General features: G+C 42.5%; 1 protein-coding gene across 6 annotated transcripts in view; it reads right to left on the bottom strand.

Annotated features, from left to right (window-relative positions):
- Nucleotides 1-27,836, bottom strand: part of STK33 (serine/threonine kinase 33) — an 89,266-nt gene that overhangs the window by 39,030 nt on the left and 22,400 nt on the right. The window contains exons 3-6 of one of the 6 annotated variants that reach the window (XM_074999027.1): nt 15,442-15,577; nt 14,251-14,687; nt 7,066-7,182; nt 5,346-5,459 (exon numbers count right to left, since the gene is read on the bottom strand). In XM_074999027.1, coding sequence (XP_074855128.1) covers nt 5,346-5,459; nt 7,066-7,182; nt 14,251-14,460 — 441 coding nt within the window. In that variant the 5' untranslated portion in view covers nt 14,461-14,687; nt 15,442-15,577. Of the gene's footprint in view, nt 1-5,345; nt 5,460-7,065; nt 7,183-14,250; nt 14,792-15,441; nt 15,578-27,836 lie in introns of those variants that run through there. The other 5 variants (XM_074999031.1, XM_074999029.1, XM_074999032.1 and 2 more) reach the window with 5 other exon arrangements.

Genomic DNA, 27,836 nt, shown 5'->3' with positions numbered 1-27,836 from the left:
CAGCATAAACCTTCCTGAATCACTTCCTAAAACTGTATGTACATGTGTATATGTGCATACACATGAAAAAGAAAATAGTAATTGTTTTCCCTAAAATGGAAAAAAGGTGAACACACGTGTGGGAGACACACAAAAAGGAATTACTTCATCTAATATGGAAAGAATTTGACCACTGTTTAACACACAGAGCAATGCTAAACAAATATTTAAGACGGAAAATGACGAAGGAGATCAGGAGAATACAGATAAACAAAACATAATTACTTGAGTTGGAAGTTGGCCAGCTCTCTGGAGCTAACATCTCTAATACTGGGAACATTTGCATGGGAATCTCAAATAAATGCAAATGATTTTTGTCTTGTTCATTAGAAAGTAACGGACAGAACACCACCACCTTAGGCTTTGGCTTACTAGCAACTTGGATGGAAGAGAAGACCCCACTCATCTTGGAGATCTGCCATCCAAATATGATCAGACCGAAGCTTACTATTCTTGTCTATGATAAGACTTGATTATAAGAACTGTATTTTCCTAACTTATTTGCAGTAACTTAAGCATTATCATTTTAGCAAACTGAAAATGATAAAACTACAAGCAGTAACAGAATAGCAGCTCTAAATCTGGGTCAGCTAGTAGCCTGTCACACAACAAAATAATAGGAGCTACTAATCTTGAAGTCTTCACCTTTTCAGGATCTGTCATTCGGCTATATAAAAGTCTTTTGCTGGCTGAAATTTGGAAGTAAGCACTCTGAATATGTCCATATAGTTTTGTGACTACTCATCAATAAAATAAGTCAAGCTACTCTTTTGTTTTATTTTAAGTTTTTAAAAATTCTTTAGCAAAAAAGAATTAAACATGAAATGGCTTTCCTTAACTTCCAATGGTCTCTAAATAGATTTGAATAATTAAGGGTCTGGTCCAGCAAACTGTCTTCAACTGTGACTTCATGTAGGTGTACGAACCCAAAATTCCATTTTTATACTAATATTTAAGGCTGGATGTGACTCATGCTGCTGGATAAGACTATCAACTAAAAAGTAAGAGTAAATACGAGTGTGGCATATTCCCTCCAGGCTACCGCCTGGAACTGCAGTACCACTGAGCCCCCAGACCCACTAGACTGGGTATCCTTTTCCAATGTACTGCTGTCACAAGCTGCTAGGCTCTATCCAGCCTGCACTTTCATCAGCAAACATACAGAGGGGACACACCTAGCCGCAGCTACATATAGGCAAGTTCTGTAACTAGCCTCTGCATGGAAAGACTTCAGCTACGGCATCTCTCACTTCCTAAGGCATGTACCCCATCTGGAGTATAAACCCATAATCATACTGTCTTGAGCTGCACAGGGAACTGTATGTGTGAGTTCATAAAATTCGCACCTTTCTCCAAGAGTGATTCTCAGGCTACATCTACACTAGAGGTTTTTGTCAACAAAACCCTCAGAGTGTCCACATTGCCAAGATGTTCTGTTGACAGTAAATCAACCAAATGTGGCACTTTTGTCAACAGCCATATCCACACCAAATGAAGAACACCCCTGTCAACAGAGATCTGTCAACAGAAAGCCAGTCTGGATGTTCCGGGGGGCATTCTATTGACAGAAAGGCTTCCAGGGCACCACGCGCATGCTCCGGGGGCACCCAGTCCACGGCAAGCGGAGCTCCATGGTCCCTGCCTCCAGCCATTCTTAAAGCTGCAAGGAGCCTGGGAAACCCTTTTGCAGGAAGCTGAGCATTGGAGCAACAGCGTGTCGCACAGCTCCCTCCAATGTGCTCACAGCCACACCAGCCAGCAGCATGGCAGACGCACAGAAGCCACAAGACCCTCCTGGGCCGGAGGGGTCCCATGAGCCAGCCCGGGGCACTAAGCATCGCGCCCCCTTCCTGGACCAGGTCTCAGGTCCAGGACTTGTTGGACTTCTGCAGCGAGAAAGAGATGCTCCTTGACCACAAAGACAAATGCTGCAATACCCCTGCATATGCCTGGCTGGCAACCACCCTGGCAAAACAAGGCCACCCCACTCATACTATATAGCAGGTGTGGGCAAAGGTGAAAGAGTTCTGGCAGGGCTAAGCATGGGCCTGCAACACCAGGGCAGGTCCCATGACCTGCCCCTACTATAGGGAGCTGCATGAGCCCTGGGGGCAGAAACACACCCCTCTGGCCACCCCCACTGACATGGTGCATGACCCCTCCCCGCCAGCTGGAGCCCAAGGAGGAGAAGGAAGAGCAGCACCCAAGGATCCAACCCCCTGCCGGAACCAGAGGCAAACATGAAGTCCTAGGTGAGAGGCAGCACCCTCGTCATCATCCTTGAGTCAGGCCTATCTACCCAGGCCACCTCCAGGGCATCCCCAGAGCTGGACGAGGATCCCTCCAGTAAGTAGGCTCTCTCTAAACGCCTTGCAGTCTGTTCATGAGCTGTCGACAGAAGCTTTGTGGGAAGATATCGTCTGACAGAAACTTCTGTTGGCAGATCGCTCTAGTCTAGACTTAGCCTCAGAGCATACATCGTAACACTTTGAGCTCCCCCTCAGGCACACATATCACCTTTGGTTATGATTCTCATGCCCTGATTTTAGATAAAAACTAGTTTACCAATTACAAAAGATAGTTTTTTAAGTTATTATAAAGGAAAATAAAGAGATCAAAACAGACTACAAAGCAAATAAGCCAAAAAACTCAAGCTTAACATACTAACTAGATTGGTATGAATAGCAGATTCACTCCTTAAGGTGATGGTACAACCAGGTTGTACATTCTTAAGGGGAAAGCTGCACTGGATTACAACCTGGAATCTCCTATAACTCCACTCACAGGCTAAACATCCTGTTAGCCTGGGTCCAGGGCTTCTCTCAGTTCACTCTTTGTTTCCTAGATGTTTTTAGGAGTCTTCTTACGTCGGGGTGGGGGATCAGTTAAGAAGCAAATTCATGTCACGCCCCTGCCTTGTATAGCTTTTGGATATGGTGGTAAAGTGGAAAAATACCAACATTCCAAAACAGTCCTGCACCAGGTTACCTAGTCACATGTCCCTGTGTTGTCAAAGCAGCCATTACTCAGAGGCCATATGTAGCATCCTCTGAAAAGCTCCCAAGGTGGGAGACAACTTCTCTTCAGGCAGGGGAGGTAGAGTGCTGAAATGTGACCTTTTGACCCCTCTGTACAGTCCAAGTGCGAGTGATACTTTTTAAAGACATTAATAGTCTGATTTATGACAGCTTCATTAATAAACAAACAAACGTGGAGCTTTAGACCATTTCTGTCTGGCCGATTTTTTTAAATATCTTAAAATGCCTGGAATTTTAACACAGGTTGAACCACTCTTATCCCAGATTCTGTGACCTGGAAACATCCCTTGTCAGGCTGGAGAATGTGACATGCCCCAGCCCACCTCACAGACTGCCACCTATCCGTCCATGGGAGAAGAGGGGGACAAGAGACATCCCCGACCCTACCTATCTGTGCAGAAGGAATGTTGGGGTGGATGCAAGACACACCCACCTGTCCGTACAGGGGGAGGCAGATGCAAAACACACCCAAACCTCAGACTTCAGGAGGGGGAGGCAGGGCAGGAACGAGGGGAGGCAGTGCAAGCCCAGAGCCTATGTACAGTTGCTGAGCCAGCCCCCACCCCACTCCGTCCCACCCCACCAGGGTCCCTCGTTGGCCAGTCCCAACCCCCTCACTTTCTCTCTTACTGTTTGCCAACTGGACTGAGGCTGCAAACAGGAAGAAAGTGTGAAACATATGGAACGATGTTAAAGTACAGGTTAAAACTCTATGGTCCTGCACTCTCTCCTCCAGTAACATCCCTCTTTTGGCAAGACAATGGATGTTGCAGGACCAGAAGGCACCTGGACCAGAGAGCTCCAGCTGTGCAGAGCACAGCAGAGCCCTGCTAGTGGCAAGGAGACCCCCTGACAGCCCACTCTGAAGAACTCCAGGGGCAGCCCCAGGGCAGAGAGCCAGGTTGGGGAGTCCCACTAACAGGAGCCCAGCTGGGGTTGGGGAGCCCTCTGTGGGGAGCCTGGCCCTAGCTGTGAGTCCTGCAGTGGGAAGGCCAACAGGGACTGCAGCACCTCGCCGGCAGCCCCGCAGCCAGAGGAACCCTAGCTGGGGTGACGGCAGTTGGCTGGCAGCCTTGCAGTGCCTCACCGGCACCCCCACAGCCGGGGAACCCCAAGTGAGATCTGCAGCCCTTGAGAGACCAGCTGGGGCACCTCACCAGTAGCCCTGCAGCCAGGGGGCCTCAGCAAGGTCCCAGCCCCAAGGGCACCCAGCCCGGCTGAAGGAGGCTGTGCTCCAGGGACGGAGAGCTGGCTGAAGCACAGAGACACGATGACAGCTCAAAGGCCCCAGCTGGGATGGGGCCAACTTGCAGGGCCACGGCCAGGGCCATGAGCTGGTTGGTGCATGGAGCCCTGCCAGCAGCTCCAGGGACCCAGGCTGGGGCTGGAGAAGACCCGTAGGGCCGGGGCCAAGAGCCAGCTGGAGCATGGAGCCCTGTGGGCAGCCCCGCAGACTGTAGCCAGGCTGGAGGAGACCATAGCCCAAGGCTGGGGAGCTGGCTGAGACAGGGAGCCTTGCCAGCAGCCCCACAACTACCTCACCCTGCCACCAGATGCTCAGCCATCTCCCAGGTGCCCCCCATCCTGTGCCTCTCACCAAAGTTTCGCAGGCCAGAGCACGGGTGGGGACTCTGCTCCACATGGAGCAGGCAGGAAGCCAGGTGCTAGAGCCATAGGTGCTGTGTGTGCCCCTCCGCTGGCTTGGGGTTGGGGCTTGGCGTTCTCTCTCTGCTCCCCCACTGCATGGGGGGAGAAGCAGATGTGTTTGGCTTCCCTGGAATGCCGCTGGAAAGAGGCGTACATGCCAACCTTAGCACATATGCTGCTGTCTACTGTTCCCTCCAAGGACCCTTGCCTACCCACTACCAAGGCTGAAATCATCTTGTCTACTGGGTATTTCCCAGGTGTAAACACATTTGGGATACAAATGCACAGCCAATATTCTTACTCTCAGATACAAAATGATACATGGATACAAACAGGATAACCCTATTCAGCAAATTGCAACTTTTCCAATGACAACTCACGAGATGTAGCTTGCATAAAATACAACATAATTATGACATGATTATATCAATACTAACATCACTATGAAGATTATGGAGTACAGTGACACAATATGCAATGATTGCAATGGGAGTTTTGGATATACAAAGAGAATGAGAAGATGCACAAATATTTCAGAAACAGCCTGGATAAGAAAAAAAAAAAAATCAAAAGAAAAGAAAGAAAGGTTTAAAATAAATCACATATCTACATCATATTTACCTTTTCCCTGTTCACTTTTTTGATCGCCCATTTTTTTCCAGTTTCCTTGTGTTTTACTTCAATTACCACCCCAAAGCTTCCTTGACCTAATTTTCTTCCAAAATAATAGATTTGCTAAGGAAAGAGAGACCAGAAAAAGGGATTTTAATTTTAAAATCTTTGCTGGCAGAATATAGTTGTCATTGTTAAAGGTATCTGGTTTGGAATGTTTAAAAGATCTCTTTTAAAATGATAAACTATCCAGGTACACTAAGATTAAAGGTTACATTAATTTTTAAGGCAACACTTGTCTCAATATTCCGTGACAGTTGATATAAGATATTAAACGTGTGATGAGTTACGCAGATTTCAATAATAATTTTTCATCTGAAAATTCTGTGGGCATATCAATAAAGAATTTTGCTTCATCATCTATTTATTATTGTGCAAAACAGAGTGCTGACTTCAGGTCCAAATGAATAAAAGACAATGTAGGTTAAACCATAAACATGTAGTTCTAACACGGAGGACTCCTAGCATGTTAATGGTAATTCAGTCGTAGAACAGCAGCAATCATATATGTTGCAAAACAAAATACATTTAAATCACTATTCTTCTATACTATCTAACAAGAGACAAACTTAAGGTTCCTGTGTAACTGTGATTGTAGATCTGTACGTACATGATAGGTGCTGACTGAATCCTACTGCAGTTGCTGACAGCCATTCAACTGACTTCAATGGTGAAAGGATCAAGTTCTTAATTATTTGAGATTTAAACCATTTTTCTCTCATTTAAACAAAAGCTTAGTACCTTTAAAGGTGACTAGCGAAGGAAACTACTTGGTTTGTGCTCCAGTTTTCTTTCTACTCTAAAGACACGATTCTAAGATATTTCCAATGTACTAAGATTTTGTCATGTTAATTTAAACACATTTCCAAACAGCAACCCTAGCAAATATAAGAGAAAACAACAAATGTTTGTTGTGAACCCTTTACAGACATCTCACCTCACCTATGGATGGATCTTTTGGTTAGCTTTTATGCACTGGCATACAGCCTCAATCAATGAACTGTTAATTTGAGTCTGCTCTTTTTTATGCGTCAGCATAGGGGGAGGGGAGGAATGTTCTCTCAGGAAAGAGTAATTTCACCGTTCTAACAAATTAATGTCCTGAGTCACAGGGTAGACTGCAAATGAAGTGCTGCACTTGGCCCACATAGAGCAGGTTATTTTAAAGCACTGGCTTTTGCACCTTTGAAGAAACATTCATGGAGGAAAACAAATCTTTATTAACCAAGAATTTTGAAGTTACATATTATGAGATGTCTCACTAGATGCACTCTTCTTCTGGGACTCAGATAAATTAACAAGAAAAATAGCTTGAATACACCCTTCTATTTTGGTACTTGTTAAAACGTGTTATCCTGTCATTTAAACAGGAGGACAGTGACTTTCTGGTATTTGCGCCTTTTTAGCGTCCCAAATATGGGACCATTCTGCCCAATATGGGACAGATGGTCACCCTACTCAAGTTCCTTTGACTGAAAAACAGTTGTAATCCATTTTAGGAAGTGCTGAAAAAATCAAATTGTTATGTGGGGGGTGGGACACAGAAGCTCAGATTCCCTGAAACAATTCAATGTTATATAAACAAAGCTATGTATCTTTATCTACTGAGGCAGAACTGTAAATCCTCAGGATGCACAGTATATTACTAAATGATAAATTGGTCACATACCTGAATAGCAGCTCCATCATCTATTCGTGTGTGACGAACTTTGCTTTCTGCACTACTGTTGCGAGCTGGCTGGGTGAGCATTTTTCTATAAGATTCTGTTAGCTCTGATTTTGGCTTCTTTATACAAAAAAAGTGAAGCATGAAGTTAAACTAGAATTCACTATTTTAAAAATTCTTACACCGTTTCAGATATACAATACACTAAATCGCAACGTACAAAATTTTAAAAGATGGACAAGATTTATAAAATGCAATTTAAAAGAAATTACAGGATTCCTCAAAACCTAAGATTAACAGCAAATAAACTGAAGGTGCAAACATATCTATAAAGAATGATGTAAAAACCAGAAATAACTTTTTTCATTTGCAGGTCTCTATTGCTTCTATCCAACGGGCTTTATTCTGCCTTAATATAAATGGAACTATTCCATTAAAAGCAGATTTGTCCCTCTTGAAGGGGGACTTAACTGTGCAGGCAGTTGCTGAAAAACTTGATCACAACCACATTTAATAACGTCTTCACACATAATTTACTAATCTGTCCAGATGAGTGCCAATATATGACTGAAATATTATATGGTCCTACACTACCAATTTTAATGTGTGTTTTTGAATCTCTCTCTCTCTCTCTCTCTCACACACACACACACTCTCATACTATAGTTGACAGTGAAGCTGGTCAGAAAATTTTCAACTAACCAAGTTTCTGTCAGAAAATACAGATGTGTAAAAATGAGAACCTTTTGTGGGAATGTAAGAATTTTGATAAAACTTTCAATAGGACATGGTTTTATAAGGATGAATTTTCTAGTCAAAAACCAAAAGGAAAGTTGAGGATGGGGGTGGGGGGAAACAAAATGGCTCAGGCACTCACATGGGACCCAGATTCAAGTCCCTAGTCTGAATCTCTTGGCTGTTCTGGTTAGAGCAGTCATCTTGGATGTAGTAAACTGGAGTTTAATTAGTTAAACAAAGTAGAACAGCTTGAATAGGAGAGACAGAGAGACCCACATCAGAAAACCAAATAATCAGGCGGATAAGGCACACACTTAGGATGTGAGAGATCCATGCTGAAGTTCCTTGTCTGAATCAGTGAATTCTGAGAGGGCTCATTCTGCTTTTTTTCAAAAATTTCAAAGTCCTTGGTCTCCTTCAAGAAATCTCAAAAAAGTTACTGGGATGAGCAAACCATTTTCTGTCCAGTTCTAGATCCTAGCAGATTGAATCTCAATCTTTCAGATTCTTGGATGGTAGAGTACAGGCATTCCATAGAAATTACATATTTAAATCTTTCGTGGAGGTAAGAATTACAGCCATTACCCAAAATTAATGACTAAGGCCCATTATACAAAGCACTTAAATACATAGCTTTAGACATGCATTGATGTTAACCATAATACTCACATATGCTTTACTAAACTGTGATCTGAACGAAGAGGCCACACACTCTTAATCAAAGAAGTTTAATTGTAGTTAGATCATGAGTTGGGAACAAAAAAATCTTCACCTAAAGCTGGTGACTAACTAATAATAACAGAATATAAATAGAGTAAGTATAAATATCAGCTTTTGGATGAATGATGCAACAAGTGCCCTTGACTTTCCTGGTCATAGACCTATCTATAGAAACAGCTTCAAGTGATAACTCTAGAGAGAATGCATTTTACTCATATAACGAGGCAGGGGTGGGCAATAAGTTATGATATATGCCACTCCAAAATTTTGTTGGGTGGTCAAGGACCGCACTTTTCTCTGTGGGGTGAAGGGTCTGGAATGTAGGTTGGGTGCAGAACGGAGCTCAGAGTAGGACACTGGAGTGCAGGACAGGCTGTGGGATCTGAAAGGGAGTTTCAGTGAAGGAGGAGGTTGACCTTGCATAGGGTATTGAGGGGCAGGGTCTGGGAGGGGCATGGGTGCAGGAGAGGATTCTCCCCTGTGGTAGGGATGTAGGAGCAGGTGCAGGGACTGAGAGGAAGTTGTGACCTGAGACAGGGGGAAGAAGGATGCAGAAGATCTGGGTGGTAACATGGGGCAGGGGTTGGGGTGCAGAGTCCAGAAGTGGGCATGTGTGCAGCAGAGGGTTCTGAGAGGTCGGAGGGGTATAGGAATGGATGCAGCATTTTGGAGGAACTTGGGGTGTGGAGCCAGTGGCAGGCTCTGGGTGGGAGTTGCTTGTCTAAGCAGCTCCTGAAGAGCAGCACTCTCAGGCCGGCTTCCCTGCCTGACAACAACCTTAGCCCACTGGCTGTTCCATGTGGCTCTCTGCACCGAGGAGGGATTCAAATGCTGCCCCAGCCTCAGCAAAACCTCTCAGCTCCTACTGAGCAGATACGGGCCACTGGGAGCTAAGAAACTGTGGTGCGCTGCTCCAGCCCCTGGTTTCTGCCCAATAGAAGTGGAAAGACAGGCAGCACCTGAAGCTCTCCCAACTCTCCAGCCATACGGGCTGATCAAAAGACTGGATTAAAAGGTTTGGCAGGCTGGATCTAGCCCATGGGCAAGATCTTGTCTGGCCCTGTGCTAAGGTGATGGCCAGCATACAAATGCATGTCATAAATAAAATAAACAACTATCTGTAATAATTATGCCTGAGAACAAGAAAATGTATCTTCAATTGATGAAATATTGTTTGAATTAAAGGAATATTCTGTGAATCTGACACTGAATTAAGTAATACAAAGGAGAATATAAAGGGTTTCTTATATTTTAGAAGATGATTGCCATTTTATCCTAATTCCCTCATTTATTTTCAAGCACCACATATCTCCAGGCGAGCCTATAATTGGATATTACTTATATACTAGTGGCTAAATAGTCAGCTGTAGGTTTACCATAGCTACAATTTTTATTACTAATTATTACTACAATAAATAGTCAGCTATAGGTTTACCATATATATTTCTAGTACTATAATTATTGCATTAGTCTACAATATTATCTACACTCTATACTATTTAAGTAGTGAGGGAATAATTGAGACTGAATGTAATTTAGCTGTCTGCTAAAATACATTTCCTGTTTTGTCCCCCTACTTACACAAACGCTGGAAAACAAGTCACTGACGGTTTGTTCAGATATGACTGATTTAAGATGATATTTAGTTTACATCCATCAATTTTGAAGTGCTTCTTTAAAACAGACCCATTTATATTAATATATGCCAAATTATGGATTTTCTTCTGGCATTCTAAGTGCTTTTTTCATTTCATTCTTTTCATATTATATTTAATACACACTTTTCCTAAAAAAGCTTTTAAAGCTTCCAGCTGTACAATTTTAGAACATTCAATATTAGTGAGGAGACTGTGATCTGTGATGAATAAGTCCCCAATCTATGCATTAAGTACTGCAAGAACAATAGTTCAAAAAGAAACTCTGTACATAAATAAAAATGGCCTGAAAACAAAGACAGACAACTTAAAAAGTACATTTGTGTGAATTTTTATCTATTCTTATTAGAGCATATCATTATTATTATGTACTATTAAAACACTTAAGATTACTACAATTGACAAAGATGGGAGCGGGGGAACAAACTGACACATTCAAATCTGGGCGCCTAAAGTAAAAATCCTGAATCAAAAGCCTGATTTTCAAATGTGCTGAATTCAACAATTCTTGACTTCAAGGCAACTTGTGAGAACTCAGCACTTCAGAAATTTAGGCCACTTCTATTCAGAGCTTTGATTCAGCAAAAGTCCATCTTTGTTCAGGATGTGATTCAACAAATTAGCCATTAGCAAAAAAACGTCAGCATGTGCCTTACTGAATTGGGTCAAGACAGCCTACATATGGATTTTTCTAGGTAGTTTACTAAATGCTTAATCAGCACTTTGTTTACAGTTAATTTCACTGTATAGTCCAGACATTTTTCTTAGAACAATAATGTAATTTGTCTCAGGCTATGTCTACACTAGAGGGTTTTGTTGACAAAATTGGTGTTTTTGTCAAAAAAACCTGGGGAGCATCCAGATTCACAAAGCATTCTGTCAACAGTAAACTGACAGAACACAGCACTTTTGTCGACTATCTTATCCCACTCCCCATGAGGCATAATGCCTCAGTCAACAGAGATCTGTCAACAGAAAGCCAGTCTGGACATTCCGGGGGGGCCTTCTGTTGACAGAAAAGGCCTCCAAGTTCCATGCAGGTGCCCCGGGGGGCACCCTTTCCAGTGCAATCAGTGATTTATGGTGCCCTCCTCTGGCCATTCTTAAAGCCACAAAGAACCTGGGAAACTGTGGCGGGAAGCTGAGAGTATTGAAGCAGCAGGGCTACAAGACTGCAGTCCCCCACACCCTCACAGCCACTCTCCAAGACCAAACCTTCCCAGATGGCAGACAGCCAGGCACCCCAAGATCCCCTGGACCTGAGAAGGTAACAGGACCCACCCTGGGCCACCAAGCATCAGGCCCAAGGTCCAGGCCCTGTTGGACCTGTGGACAAGGAGGAGACTATCCTCGATCTCAAGGCTAAGCGGTGCAATACCCCCGCCTATGCCCAGATGGCCATCGCGCACTCAGAACAGGGCCACCCCACCCAGCACATGGAGCAGATATGGACAAAAGTTAATGAGCTCCAGCAGAGCTATAGTCCAGGGCATGACCAGCCACCTGCCCCTACTACAGAGAGCTGCACCGGATTCATGGAGGTAGGGGAGGGAGGCGATGATGCATCACTTCTGACAAGCCAGGTCAACAGTGCTGGAAGCCCCCCACCCCCAGCGCCGTCAGAGCCTCCGGAGGAGGAGGAGCAGCACTCCAAGACCCAATCCCACCAGAGACAGAGACAGAGTCTGAGGCCAGCAGCAGCACCCTCATGATCATCCTGCAGTCAGTTCCTGCCAGCCAGGCCACCACCAGGACACTGTCGGAGATGGATGGGGGTGCCTTCGGTAAGCCTGCGCATCACGCACCCCAGGGCACACGAGGTGGGTGCAGACAGGGCGTGCTATAAGTGTTGCCCGGCCATCTCAGGTGAGACACCGTGCTGTGGTCCCAACATGTAGAACCATGTGCAAGGTAGTGCACGCCACCTGAGCCAACCAGGTAGCCCTCGAGTATCCTCAACTGTCAGCTCATGGTGGAGGACAAAATGTGCCCACCTCCATCTTCAGGCACTGGTGGATTTGAAGAACACCCACAGGTCATGTGCCCAGCCCCACCACCCAAGATAAACATCTGTGATGTGTCCACAGTGGACAACCAGGGCCTGCACCACCAGGGCCTGCAGTATCCCTTTCTGTTGTGATGTGGGTCCTGTCGATAGCCACAAAGCAGTACAGGAACCCCAAGGCAGTGAATCCAGCCACAACTGCATCCACGTCTGCCAGACAGATGATCCTCCACAGCAGGATGGTGTTGATGGCCATCACGACCTGCAAAGGCGGGGACCAAACACATGTCAGGGACTAAGGGAAAGAGTCCCCTTGCCCCGCTGGGGGTCCCCTGCCCCCTGCCATTCTCTCCCCCCAAACTCTCTAGGAGCACCACCTGTGAAGCCACTGCCCCAGTAGCAGGTCTGTGCAAGGGTCAGATGGCACAGGCCCTGGGAATGGGGCTTCTCCCCACAACCCCAATGCTTGCATGCCTGACCCCGTTTGCCAAGGATCCCCCTTTCACACAACACCACCCCCCATGCAGGGTTTGCAGCCCAAGAGTGCCTTACCTCCATGAGGAGGGGCCTCGATGGTGGACTTCCCCACACCAAACTGGTTTCCCACGGAGCAGTAGCTGGTGGGGATGGCGAGCTTCCAGATGGTGACTGCAACCCACTTCTCCATGAGAGCAGGGCAAGCCAGACACAGAACTCGAGGAAGGTGTCCTTCCACATGCAGAAGTATTGGAGCCACTGCTGGTCATCCCATTGCCCCATGAACTGCCACTCACACCAGTCAGAACTGGTTCGGTGCCTTCACAGCTGCCTGTGCACCAGGGGTTGGGGGTGAACACAGGTGCGACCATGCACCAGCAATGGGAACTTTCTCAAAGCTGGTGTCTGGCTCACCCTCCCAGAAGAAGATGAAGATGGCTGTGAGGAGGTGCAGCAGGTGCTGAAGCACCTATGGGTGGGGCCAGTGCAAGCCTGGGGGCTGCTCTAGCACCATCGCTAGCTGAAAAGTGCTCTCTCTCTTGACAAACACCGAGGCCCTGCTGGAGCAGCTGTGCTGTCCCTCACGGAGGTAGGCGTGCCTTGGCATGGGCAGGAATGGGCATGGGGGGGTGGCTTTAAGGGTACGTCTCACTGGGGTTCCCAGAAGAGATTGCCAGCCATACAAACCTCTCTGACAGCATTCTGGGTGGCTGTTCTATCAAGAGAGCGGCCAGGCAGTCTGGCCACTCTCTGTCAACAGAACAGATCAAAAGGGTGATTTGCTTTGCTTTCTGGCAGCGATCTGACAACAGAAGTTTTGTCAAACAATATCTTCTGAAAAAAAGGTCTGTTGACAGATCACTCTAATCTAGACATAGCCTCAGAGTACTAGAAATCATTGGCCTATCTCTTGGGGAGGAAAAAGAGTCCTCTACAAGTGGTTTCTCATCATATGTTTACAACTTAGGTTAAAAAGTATTGATATGGGAACACCTTCACTCTGAGTTAAATGTACATAGTAGTGCATGAATAACTTACGACTTATAAATCACTTAGTTTCAAAGCATTAACTAATTAATTCCATTTAATAGGTAAACTTTGTGTCTCTTGAGGTAACCTATTAAGACAGCATTTCCTCCAACAGGGAAAAAAATCATGAATTTACATGCTTTTAATATTTTAGGATAATTTGTTTCGCAAACTTTCTAACAAACTATTAGATTTTTTTAAATAGTGAAACAGCTTTTTCCATATAACTGGTTCTATATGGGTATGGTCAAGGTTATTGTGATGACAGCTACACACCTTGTGAGGATATTCACAATTTCAAGAGGACCAGAAATTTTTGAAACCATTGCAGATTGTTACATGCAATATATGAGAGATAGGTAATAATAATAGTAAGTCCTAATAGTAATACTTCAAAAATAAGAATATGGAAGATTGAAAATATTTTAGAATGCATTTGGATCTGAGAGTCTACCGAACACTGGGGAATATTGTTCTTATTGTTCTAAGCAGAAATGAACATTGGTCATTTGGGGTAGTGGAGTAGGAGAAAAGGAACAGTATTTCTAACCCTAATGTGCTCACCTCTGTTACAAGAGAGATTTTTTCCTCTGACTGGTGAGGAAGGGCATCATCATGGGAGCTTGAAAAATCAGATGTCTCTAGCAGAGTACCTCCAGAGCACACTGGATCCTTGTGGCAGCTGGAGCAAAAATATACAACATTGCTTGATTGAAATGAAGCAGAGCACTTGGTGCACTTTATCATCTTCTTGCCTGGACTGAGATCGGTCATCTGTTCAGCGTTGTCAAACTCGTTGTGCAAGTTAATGGTGGCAAGAATGACTGGTAAAAAAACTGTCCACTGTTGAAAGAAGCAGCAAAATGTTGTCTAGAAGACTGGAAAGGTCACAATTAGTTAAGTTTTTTTTGTGCCACAGCTTATGTTCTGATTATGAATATCTGCCACACTGAGAAAGAACTAGACTGGTACAACACAGTATACCAGTTTGTACAGCAGATCTGCAAAAAAAGAAGTTGTAGTTAAGAAAATTATCCTTCAGTTTTTCTACCCACACCTGTGTTTTCGGGGAGTCAGAAATTTTTTCCATTATCAATTTGTTTCTTATTACCAATGCAAGATTGTTTTCCACATTTACTTTCTAGCTGTTCCTTTTTTATAAATGGGATATAACATACTTATTACAATATTTTGCAATATTTAATTAAATCTAGGAAGTGGCTGATTTGGATTATAGCATAAAATATTAATTTCTTCTTCTAGTTAGCACAGTGGGAAGTTATAAATCAGAGGCATTGCCAAAATGGGGAGGCCCAGCTGTAATGAAAGTCTACTGGATATTCGTGTGCTTTTTTGATTCACATGGGACTCACTGGGGTGGAGAAGATCCCTCTTTAAGGGAATATTCACTCAAGTTAATTGTACCCAGGATTGCATTTCTTTAGCAAATGGAGACCTAGTTCTCAAGACTATATTTTACAAAATGTTCTTTCTTCTCTATCACCCAAGGAATCTTAATGTTAAACAAGAAGCAAGTGATCTGATAATATAATTGAGCTATTTTTAAGTTCTTTAGTTTCTTTCCTGTCCCTCATTAAAGTTCTCTTTTTTAATGACAGGTTGCTGTCACGCTGATAGAACACTGCAGTGAGGGCCCTTAAATTTAGGGTAATAATAAGAATATATTCTCTTCAGATGTACTGCTTTTGTAGTGAGATATCTTCTAATCTCACTAGATAAGAAAAAGTTACTCACCTTGCACAGTACCAATGGTTCTTTGACATGCCATCCCTGGGGGTGCTCTATTATAGGTGTATCTGTGTTCTTGCACTGCTGACTGAGGACCTCTGGTAGCAGCATCCATCTTGCTCACACATGTGCAGCTCCTTGCCTGCAACAAGGATAGCCAGCAGGCACAGGCAATACCCCCTCAGTTCCTTCTTTACCAGAGTCCATTACTAGAGCTCCAAAGTAAAGGAGGAGAAGGATGGATATGGAGCACCCATGAAGACGTGCACCTCAAAGAGCCATCACTATCGCACAAGGCAAGTAACTCCTTTACGTGGTGTCCTTCGGGGATGACCCCCAATAAGTGACTCTTAAGTAGTGTTCACCGCTGGAGGCTGGGACACCAGAGTCAAGACTGATATGGACAACCTGTGGCACTGAATTTGGCATCTGCAACTGTATCCCTCAGGATGACATGCTGGATAGCACCCTCAGAAAGGTGTTCTGCAAAGGTGTATACTGCCCACATAGCTGCTCCACAGATTTCTGATATGGGGATACCCTTGCAGAAGGTAAGGGAAGGGGAGAGTGACATCACAGAGTGCTTGAGTATTGAAGATAGGGGTGTTATATTATGTAGCTGGTAACAGATTATAATACACCCAGAGTACCACTTAGGCGGGTCTACACTAGCAGCCCCCTTTCAAAAGGGGGATGCTAATGAGGCACTGCAATGAATATGCAGTGCCTCATTAGCATAATGGTGGGCGCGGCACTTCAAAAGTGCTGTTTCCATCATGCGCAGCTTGTCTACACAGGCTCCTTTTCGAAATAGGAATAAGGGGATTTCAAAGTGTGCAGGGTCCTTTCAAAAAGGACCCCATGTAGACAAGCTGCCCGTGATTGAAAGTGGCACTTTCAAAGTGCCACAGTTGCCATTATGCTAATAAGGCACTCCATATTCATTCCAGCACCTCATTAGCATATCCCAAAGTGTCTCATTAGCATCTCCCTTTCGAAAGGGGGTGCTAGTGTAGACATAGCTGTACAGTATCTTCGAGCTGAAATCACTGTACCTACTTGAAGAATTTATATTCTGCAATTTACACAAAATGTAATTATTATATTTCATTATTGTGTCTCTCACAACATACCTTGCCTTTTCTTCTACTGCCTTGGAAATTTGATTTAGCTTTATTACTATTTATAATTCTCTGAAGCCTACTCCCCAAAACACCCCATGTTGGCTGGCACTAATGATAGGGAAAAGGGCATGAAGGAGGGCTTTCATTATAGTTATGAAATAGTTCTGCTCACTTAAAAGAAAAATATGTTGCTTTAAAAAAAATGGACCAACATCATGTCATAGTCTGCACTTCCTACCTGAATCAAAGATTTTGCAAGCTAACATCTTGTGGAATAGTAAAGAGGAAGCCGTGCTAGTCTATACACTATCAAAACAAAAAGCAGTCAAGTAGCACGTTAAAGACTAGCAAAATGGTTTATTAGGTGAGCTTTCGTGGGAGAGACCCACTTCTTCAATATTGAGTCTGTTCTGGTCTGGCTAGGGTGTTGTGGAATGGTGCTTCTCAAATTAGTCGTCATCTCTTGGCTGGCCAATGAAATGAAGAATTAATTTCTCATTATCATTATCAATTAAACTATGCAGAAAAAGATGGATACTTTTTTTTTAATAAACAGAACCTTCATGGATCTTTCTATCTGACCACAACATAACAGAGGAAATCATTTAAAAGATGGAACAGAAAATGAAAAAAGAAAAAGGACCTGCTGCTGTAAATCAAAGAACTTCCTGAAGTGGAAAATATTCATCCTATGTTGGCTTCTTTCTTCAGACTTCTTTTTGCATACACTTTTTTCGTGTTCTAAGAGTCACGTGACCATCCTTGCAGCCTTTAGGTGGATATCAATAGAACTAAGACAGGCCAGCCCTAAAAAGCACTTATCTAATAACTCCTTTCCCAGTACTTCATTGGTCCTTTATACTAAAGGCTATTTCAGAGAATATAAAAAGCCAATAGAGAATGAACAATACATGACAGAGAGCTTTATCTATCCCAAGTAGAAAAACTAGAAAAGGTGGGAGGGGAATCCACAAAACAGCAATTCAAGTGAGCACAGGGCATTTGTAAGATATATCTATCATAGTCTATTATATTCTTAACAATAAAAATAAAACAAAAGGAATTAAGATCCAAGCTCCTAATTTAAAAATATAATGTGATCAAATCCTCAAATATTCTAACACAGTTCCTGGCATTACTATCAGCTCCAGTTTCTATCAAAATTTGAAAAATGTAAGTTGAAAATAAAAGGCTTTCTGGAGAAAGGAGAGAAATTTGGTGTATTTTTTAATCTAGTAGGGCAATAGGGTACATGTGGTACAAATAGGGAAACAGCAGAGAGAGAAGACAAAGTGAATAATTCAGATGTGAGCATGCTAGTAACGGACACTTGAAGCATAAGGAATGTTTTTCTCACTTACTTGCAGCTGTCTATTTTTGTCACTGTGAATTAAAATTGTGATCAAAGCACAATCTGAAGTTACTTTTCCTTTACAGCTCAAAAGAGTTTTTAAGTGCTTTTGATCAAGTTAACCACTGTGAGGAATCCGGGAGAGACCAGAACTCAGGGGTACATACAATTGTTATTTGGCAAGGCAGTTATATTAATAGCTACTTTTTCTGTTTGTGAAAAGAGGCATGTTCAGCTTTCTAGTCGATAAAAGTATGAATTTCTAGTTTTAACAGGCCATGAAATACTGGACCTTAAATATGCATCTCATTTGTTGTTTTGTCTTTCACTTCAATTCCAACATGATTTTAGCAGCTATATATTCAAAACTGAATTTAACTTTTTTTTTTATTAATCTCTTATCTAAGTAGATTTGCTTCAAATCTCACAACTGCAAAATTGTCACTGACTGACTTGTCTGTGGACTCAAGGTAGTCACTTCACTTCTCTGCCTCATTTTCCTGATTTGTTAAATCAGGAGTCAGCAACCAAAGTAGCAAGAGCAGCCATTTTATCCAATTTGATAAAAAAAAATCAATAATTCAAGAGCCACAATACATGTGAATATGAAACAAACAGTCATCAAAAAATAATGTTAAACCATATTTTTAACCCCTGATTTAAGAACAGAGCACACACCAATGATTTGCAATGTGATATATGTTTACTATGGGATGTTCACAAACTTTTTATATATTCTACTTCCTCACACTGTGTGTGTGTGTACCACTGTCACTCCCAAAACTCCCCTCTCTCTCTGGATGATACTGGGGGAATTATCTAACATTTCAAGATCACGTATTGAGATATGAGTTGCTTATTTTGGGGCTTTTAGATGTTCACCATTTTTCGAAAATAATCAGGAGAGGTTTTTTTTTTTGTTTTGTTTTTTTTTTAACTTTTCAGTTATAGCATTGGGAGGCACAAAGAAATCCTTAAAGAGCTGCATGTGGCTCTGGAGCCACAGTTTGCAGACACCTGTGTTAAACAAAGATAATGCTACTTCCCCTAATATTGTTTTGTCAGTGTTTATAAAATGCTAGTGATTACAAAATACTTTAAACAGGAAGAGCAATACAGGTGCCAGACTATTTTTTTTTTATTATTATGATCTGCTATTGCTATATTACAAATAAAATAACACCTTAAAAGCCCAAATTACTCACTCAGACTTACTCAGTGAATCTGAAAATACTTTTAAGATCAGTATGTGTTTTCCTCAAGTCGGGTACTGGATCAATCGTTAACCAGAAAAATGGAACCCTTCCCCCCCTTGCTAATGAAAAGCTTGTCAGATAGTCAGAACATCCTGTCAGCAGGCTGACCCTAGCCAATAGGGAAGTGGTCAAGTATCTTGTACTCTAAAGCAGTCAAAATGAAAAAAAAAACAAAACTATGCGTCTAGTACCATTTGTTTATTAGTATATGATCATGTACCACAAAAGCTGACCCTGCCAATTAATAAAGTAATATATAACCATGCAAAGAGGAATATTTGCATTCATGAATAGCCATGGGGATACTCAATGATATTGTGTATGCCTACAGAACAGACTACCTAATTCTGTTTTTAAAATTAATGTGAAAGTGGCAATTTTATAATACTCAACACAATAACTGCTCCCTTATTTACTAGCCATTTTTCTTTGAGGCCTGTAATTTTCCTTGTCCATTTTGGCTCCTGGGTAGGGAAAGCAGGTAGGAAATTTAAGCTAAGAAGTTGAAGCACTTTTATATTAGATTGTACAAAATCTTTAAACAGATTTATTATCAGTAACTGACACAGTCATAGAAGTTCAATGCGTAAAAAATACCACAAACTGATGGAAACAGTCCATGCAACCTTTAAAATCAAGTAGGTTAAATCATTATAGAGATACACCAGAGCACTTTTAGGTGCTGTGACTGTTCTCCACCAACTTTTCTAAGACAACAAAAGACAGACAAGAAGACAAATCTTGTCACTGAGTCCCTTGATGTATAACAGACAGTTAGGACGTGACTTGTGCATGGGAAGATTATCTACTTACAGCACAATATGCACTGACTGTCTCAAACATCCTCTGCTGTGAATGTGACTGTTCTGGTCTCATCACATTTTTGTTTAAAAAGTTGGTAATTGAGCCAAATGTTAGCTGCAAACACATATATGTCTGGTTCTGAAATGAGGTGCTCTGTAATGGCAAGCACAGGTTAGGTATTGGAACAGCACTTTGATACCAAGTTTTAAAAAAAAACTGAGAACCAAGCAAACTATTAATGTGTGTGATATGCACTTTAACAGAGTGCCTTTTTATGTTGCCCCTTTGCAATTCTACTCTTTCCTGTGTTTCTTCTGGTTTGGGTAGGAGCATGATATGAAATGTGCAATGTAGACAGCTTTTTCCCCATTAGTCACCTAAGTTTTTTCTTATCCTTCCCAGAAAATAAGAAAAAATGGCAAATAAGGGAATACATCTTCCTCTGCAAAAGCTAATGTTGGTGGTCAAGTTTCTAATGACTTGAACAGGTGTATCGGCCAAGTCATGGCACACAGACCATTCCTCCGAAAGTCACATGCTAATAAATGTCCCAAAAAATGCTAATGAGGCATGGATGTAAATTCTCGGTGCCTCATTAGCATACAGTCACATGATTTAGAGTCCAGAAGAAGCTCTTCCAGACTCCAAAACAGCATGTAGAGGCATGGCCCCTGGGGGATCTCCCAGAAGGAAGTCCTCCTTCCAGAAGCCCCTTCCTTCCTCAAAATTAGCATTTTTCAGTCTGTTTATTATTCAGAGAAAGTGGCATGTGTAGAAATGGCCACAAGGAAAAAAATGGACAAACCTCAAGTGAAAGGAAACTAGCCATAAAAGCTCTAATTTAGCGCTCACTCGTAGCCATAAAATTATTTGGGCTAAGATGCCTTTTTCATTATTTAGGGTAACCGTAGTTATGACTGGATACGTTTTGGTTACTTTCCATATGGTGAGATAGATACACACTAAAACACTCTGTTGTATTTGCTGAAGCACCAATTTTCTTTATAATCCACCACCATGACGACTGGGCTGGAGACAGGGCCAGTGCACGAACACTCCTCGCCCCTGTCCCTGCTGCAAGGGTTACATTGTGCCTAGAGGCAGCCACCAGCCATTCTGAGCAACTTGGAGCTGCAGCATGCAGGGTGCCTACCTTGGGGTCCTAGCGAGGCAGGCTGCGAGCCAGATCAAAAGGCCTAGTGGGCTATATCTTGCCCGCCTCTGGTCTAAGTGCACCTTAGAAATGATTGTTGAAGCAGTGTTAAATGCAGCTCAAGATGACTGCCGAAGCAGCAGTAACTGCAGCCTTCACAGAGGCTGATTTCCACCCACCTGCTGTGGGGAATCTAATGATACAAGCAATAGTATTATGGAAGGAGACAGGACCAATGCAATGGTGAAAAGGAAGTCACCAGTGTCAGCTCAGTATCTACAGACAGAGGAGAAACAAGGGGAAAAAAAGTTAGCTATAGCAAGCCAAAGCCACTAAATTTACCAGAAACTAATACTATAATAAATTATGGCTTTTCACGTGTAGTTAGATATGGAATTATTTCTCCTGAGCACTTATTTATTAACCATGAATTCAAATGAGCTTCTTGTTGTCCAAAAATGAAATATTTTAACTCCAATATAACCTTAAATATGAAGAATGCAAAAAGCAAAATCAGTCATGCAAAACAATAGAGTGGATCAACCACACAGGCATAAACCGCAAAATTACAATAATCCACTTAATGTGTGCAAGTCTGAATTTTGCTTAGGAAAATTATGGTGGACAAAAAAAAGGCCACAGTCCGAGTACTCCCAAAAATGTCCCTTAAGCCAAATCCTGCATTAAAATCCACACAGGCTGCTGAGCCTAAGTGGATCAAAACGCTGAATGGAGGCTTAATATTAATCACTGCAGGCATGATCTAAAGCCCACTGAAGTCAAGGGAAACAAACTGATTTGAGTGGGCTTTGGATCTGGTCTTCAATCTTTCAATATAATATTAAATTTATAATTTCATTATCAGGAAAAAATGCAAGCCATTTCCCAGTATACGGATTTCTATATTGTTCTTGTAACCCTTCCCACCCCTCCACCACACAAAAATAGAGTTTATTTCCACCTGACATGAAAAAGCAACATCAGAAAACATGCATCAGCAAAGAGTTTCAACAAAATACATAATGCACTTTTATCAGTTGATCTTACTGACAGCTTTAAAAACCAAATGGCCAAACCTCACTGGGCAAAAATGGACTGAAAAGGCAAGGAAAGAAGATTTTCTTTGTCAAACTAGAACATTCACACTTCTTTTTTCAGCTTGCCACCAGAATTCTTCACTAGAACTACAGCTCTTATGTGCAGCGGAACTGTGCTCTTCCTATATTATAAATTAGAGCAATATTCATAAATGTAATGCATTTGTCTTCTTTTATTTGTAATTTACATGTATCAGAATCTAGTCAAATACGATATATGTAACTGGAAAACCAAATTATTATGTGTCTGAAGATACCTATTCATTTAGCAAAGGTACTTTTATTTAGTAACCATTATAATTAGGTAAGTATATTGGAGGTCTAGATAAAAATGAAGACTACAGACATTTTGCAAATCTGGGAAAGAAATAATACCAACACTGACAGGGAATAGGAAAGACATGTCAGAGATGGCACCAAATTAATGGCATTTCTCAATGGTTCTCATCTCAGTCAATAAAAAATAATTTATGAGATGAATATTTTCATTTTTTAACTGTGATTAGAATATAGCTGAATAGGTATTTTGATTAAGGATAAAGAATAGTACTTTCTTTAACTTGAAAGAGTGTCACAAGGTTTTATGGCGCCACCCCAGATCCAGTCACTGGTGTTAACTTGACCTTGTACCGATATGCGGAAAACATCTCAACACCGTCAAAATTCCACGCACATATCACAGTGCAGATTGTGACATTGATTGCTCCTTGATCATCAGGAGAGTGAAAATCGTCCCAAAGAAACTGTATATGACAAAGGTATGCAATAAGCCAAAAATCAATACCATCAATACCAGAGATGTGCTGAAATGCTCTGTCTTCACAAATGATCTCACTCACAAAATGGAACACAAACCTGACCAACAAACCATTGATGAAACATGGTCTATGCTGAGAGATGCAATGTACAAATATGATAAATCTGCCTTTGGAGCATGTAAATTCTCTAACAAAGACTGGATCAATGAACATTCTGACATTCTTAGGCTTCTTCTTGAAGAAAAGCACAAGGCACATCTGAATAACACAAAGAATCTCTCTCAAAGCACATAAGGTCAACTTTGACATGCAAGATCTGTTCCTCAGAGAGAATCCAGGCAGTATGCAAACAAGTATTGGGCCAACCTATGTTCTAATATTCAAAAGGCACCTGATTTGGGTGACCTGAAAACCAGGATGATGGACTGAAGAAAGCACTCAGACCAAACATCACCAAAGATGCCCCACTGAAGCATTTAAATGGACAAGTGATCACATACAAAAAGCTGCAGCTGTCCAGATGGGTGGAATACTACTCTAGTCTTTGTTCCCACAAGTGTACATTACAACCTGAACTTGACAACCTCATCCCAACTCTTCCAGAAATGTCTGAGCTAGATGCAGAGCCTATGGAGGAGGAACTTTCTCAAGTTCTTGATGTCCTCTCCAATGGAAAAGCACCACGAAATGACAGAATTCCAGCTGAAGTCCTGAAGGCAAACAAGTCTGTGCTCTTCCCCTTCCTCTATGATGTACTCCTAAAATGTTGGAGGGGTGATGTCCCACACGACATGAATGATGTAAACATCATCACTCTCTATTAAAACAAAGGCAACAAGGATGACTGCAACAACTACAGAGGCATCTCGTTATTGAGCATCACAGGCAAAGCATTTGCGCATCTCATTCTCAAACACCTGCAAAAACTCACAGATTGAGTCTATCCAGAAACACTAAGTGGCTTCAGGGCTAGCAGGTCAACAATGGACATGATTTTTTCATTTAGACATATACAGGAAAAATGCAGAGAACAAGGAAAGCCATTATTCATAGCATTTGTGGACTTAAAGGCGTTTGACACGGTCAGTAAATCAGGACTATACAGAGCATTAACCAAGATTAGCTGCCCACTGACCCTACTCAAGGTCATAACATCATTTCATGAAAACATGAAAGCAACAGGGCAGTATGATGGATCTACATCAGAACTGTTTGCTATGAACAGTGGGGTCAAACAAGGGTGTATTCTTGCCCCTATCCTCTTTGGCATATTCTTCTCAGTTCTCCTAAATTGCGCACTTCAAAACCCATGCAGCGATGTATTTCTCCACACAAAATTAGATGGCTCTCTCTACAACTTGGCAAAACCCAAGGCCAAAACTAAGGTCAAGAAAGTCCTCATCAGGGTACTCCTCTTTGCACGACACAGCTCTCATCGCTCATAATAAAGACACACTACAGTTGCTGATGAATTTTCTATCCAGAGCCTGCAAGTTGTTCTCCCTTGACATAAGCGTGAAGTAAACTGTTGTATTCACTCAAGGTATAGCTCAGCGACTCAATGTCATTCTGGATAACAGCCCATGAGAAGTGGTTCAACAATTCTGTTACCTTGGATCTATTGTCGCCACAAACTTATCCATGGACGAAAAACTGAACATCAGAATCAGAAAAGCAGCTATAATTTTTGGCAGACTTACGAAATAAGCATGAAACAATCCTAAGATGACAGTGAAAACAAAGATACTAATCTACCAGGCATGCATATTGAGTATCCTGCTATATGGATCTGATGCATGGACCACCTACTCAAACCAGGTGAAAAAACTCAACTGCTTCCATCTTCGCTGCCTCTGCAGAATTATGAATATCAACTGGCAAGATAAAGTTTCAAATGCAGATGTCCGGTCAAGATATGGCATACCCAACCTCATAGCCATCCTCAACAGCAGAAGACTATGATGGCTTGGTCATGTGAGAAAAATGGGTGACAAATATCTTCTTAAAGAAATCCTCTTCAGTGAACTGTCACATGGGTTGAAAACAAGAGGAAGACCAAAGCTAAGATTCAAGGATACATGGGAAAACCCCATGAAAAAATTCAACATCAATCCAAAATCCTGGGAATCTATGTCATCAGATTGAAATACTGGAGACAATTGCTACAGCAGGGCACATCATCCTTCGACAGCATGCATGCAAGCCATGCAAAAGAACTTCATCTTAGAAGAAAAGTTCTCAGACTCAAGATTTCAGAAATAGACTGACGTGGTTATTGCAATCAACTGTGAAAATCCAGTATTAGACAGAAAAGCAACAAGAGAAGCTGCAGATACAAACACTTCCCATAAATCCTCACCACTCCTGCTAAACAGTCTCTCAAGACAAAAAGCGGCCATGTAAAGAATAGTACCTTATCACACAAAAATATTCACAGAAACCAGCATCATTGATAATACAATATAGGTCTGGTTACAGTGTTATTTCGGTTCAGCGGAGGGAACAAAGAGGACAAAACCTTGTTTAAATGCAGCCCACAGAAATGGTGTCCATGATTTCATTTAAACTGTGATCATAAACCAAATACCATACTGCTTACTCTGATTTCAGAAGAGATTAAGTGAAGAGTAACGATATTATTAGAGAAGGCCACAGGCACCCCCAGCATCGCTGCCCCACCCCCCACTTTCATTGTCAGCACTGCGCTGCTTTCGATGAGCACAGGGGCAGTCCCTCCCTCCACCTGGAGTGGTGCAGCTGAGAGCAGCCACTCCAAAGAAAGGGGAGACTGCCCCTGCACCCACCAGAAGTGGTGCAGCACTTCCATGTGAAGAGGCAAGCAGAGGCTGAGCAGGGGCAGGAGATGGAGAAGCAGGGTTGCAGCAGGGGTGGGAGGAGGAGATGCAAGGCAGGGAGAGAGAGTGGCAGGGACACATGGCTGGTGCCCCCTCAGAATTGCCACACCAGTCACCTCTGTCCATGAATTTGTTTCTTTTTTAAGCTCTCGTATATTCTGGACGTACACAGCAACCCTGGTGAAGAGTTCCACAAGGTGGCTGTGAGGTGTGAAGAAAAAAATCCTTTTATTTGCTTTAAATCTGCTGCCTATTAATTTTAATGGGTGACCCTCCTGCTTACTGTGTTATAAGGAGCACTTCCTTACCTACTTGCTCTACACCAGTCATGACTTTATAGACCTCTGTCAACTCTCCCTTGGCTGTCTCTTGTTCAAGCTGAAAAAAACTGTTATACTGTTGTAACTGTTGTTCTTCAAGATATGGTTCTCACATCCATTTGCGTTAGGTGTGCATGCACTGTGCACACAAAAGCCGTTTCTATACATGCCACTTCCTTCAAAAGCATGCTAATAAACAGCCTCATTAGCATACTCCCACGTGATTTGGAGTCTGGAAGACGTTCTTCCGGACTCCAAAACACCGTTTAGAAGTGTGGCCCACGGGGGGTCTTCCGGAAGGAAGTCCTTCTTCTGGAGGCCCCTTCTTCCTGAAAATTTTTGGGAAGAAGGGGCCTCCAGAAGAAGGACTTCCTTCCAGAAGACCCCCTGGGGGCTGCACTTCTAAATGGCGTTTTGGAGTCCTGAAGAACATCTTCCAGACTCCAAATCATGTGACCTTATGCTAATGAGGCATGGGAATTTGCATCCATGCCTCATTAGCATATTTCAGGCCGTTTATTAGCACACCGCTTTTGAAGGAAGTGGCATGTGTAGAAACGGCCAAATTGTCAGAAAGTTGTACCTTAGCTGCTACTGTTGGAAAGTTTTACCCTAGCTACTGTGGAGCACCCTGGAATGGTGACAGTACAGAGCCCTATATATGTGACTTGCAGACCCAACTGCCTCTCAGTTCCTTCTTGCCAGCTACTCCAAGAGTGGGGAAAGAGGGTGGGTACTGAATATATATGAGCAACACATCTCAAAGAACAGATATAATGGCGAGTAACTCTTTTCTTCTTCAAGTGCTTGTTCATAGCTATACAAGTTAGGTTATTCACAAGCCAAACCCAAGAGGAGGGGTCGGAGTCAACCCATGGCTGACTCAAGGGCAGCACCCCTAAAGTCTGCATTCTGTCTAGACTGCTGCACAATAGCACAGTGAGATGTGAAAGTGTGTGCAGGGGACCATCTTGCAGCTTGACAGACCACCTGGAGAGGAACATGAGCCAGGAAGGTAGTTGAGGGAGCCTGATCTCGTGTAGGGTGCACCGTAACAGGCAGTGGGGCAACTTTAGTGAGGACACAGCACATCTTTATATAGGATGTGATCCAGGAAAAGATGTGCTGTGATGAAACCAGAAGACCCTTCATAACAATTATTCATACAAGAAAGAGCAATGAGTACTTATCCACAGTTCCAACAGCCCATGCAAGCAGTAAGAAAGGACAGCAGGGACAGTCATACATAGGTCTCTGTACTGGTGCCACTCCAAGAGCCTCCACAGATGACCTGATGGGTAGCAGCTAGGGTAAAATTTTTCAACAGCTTGTGCATGCAGCATGCACACACAACTCAAATAGATATGAGCAAGCCCTCAAAGAAGAAAGTCCCTGTCTCGTTAAACTATTCTCAGATGGAAGCTGCTATAAACCCATAATTATGTTGCCCTTTTCTGAACCTTTTCAGTGAAGCGTATTAAAAAAAAAACCACACACACACACAAGCACATAGTCCCAAGGGAATGGGCAACAAATAGAAAGGTTATATAAAAAAGAATCCTATTGTTTGGCAGCCAAGGATAACAAAAAACACACAGCCTGAACAAGTGAAATTTAATTACTCATTGCCTATTGGTTAAGTGGCTGACTAGTGCTTTAAAATTCTTCGTGCACTGAATAACC

Source organism: Carettochelys insculpta, chromosome 6, assembly GCF_033958435.1.
Source record: "Carettochelys insculpta isolate YL-2023 chromosome 6, ASM3395843v1, whole genome shotgun sequence".
NCBI lineage: Eukaryota > Metazoa > Chordata > Testudines > Carettochelyidae > Carettochelys > Carettochelys insculpta.
Note: the sequence above shows the minus strand (reverse complement) of the source record. Positions and strands in the feature narration are given on the sequence as shown.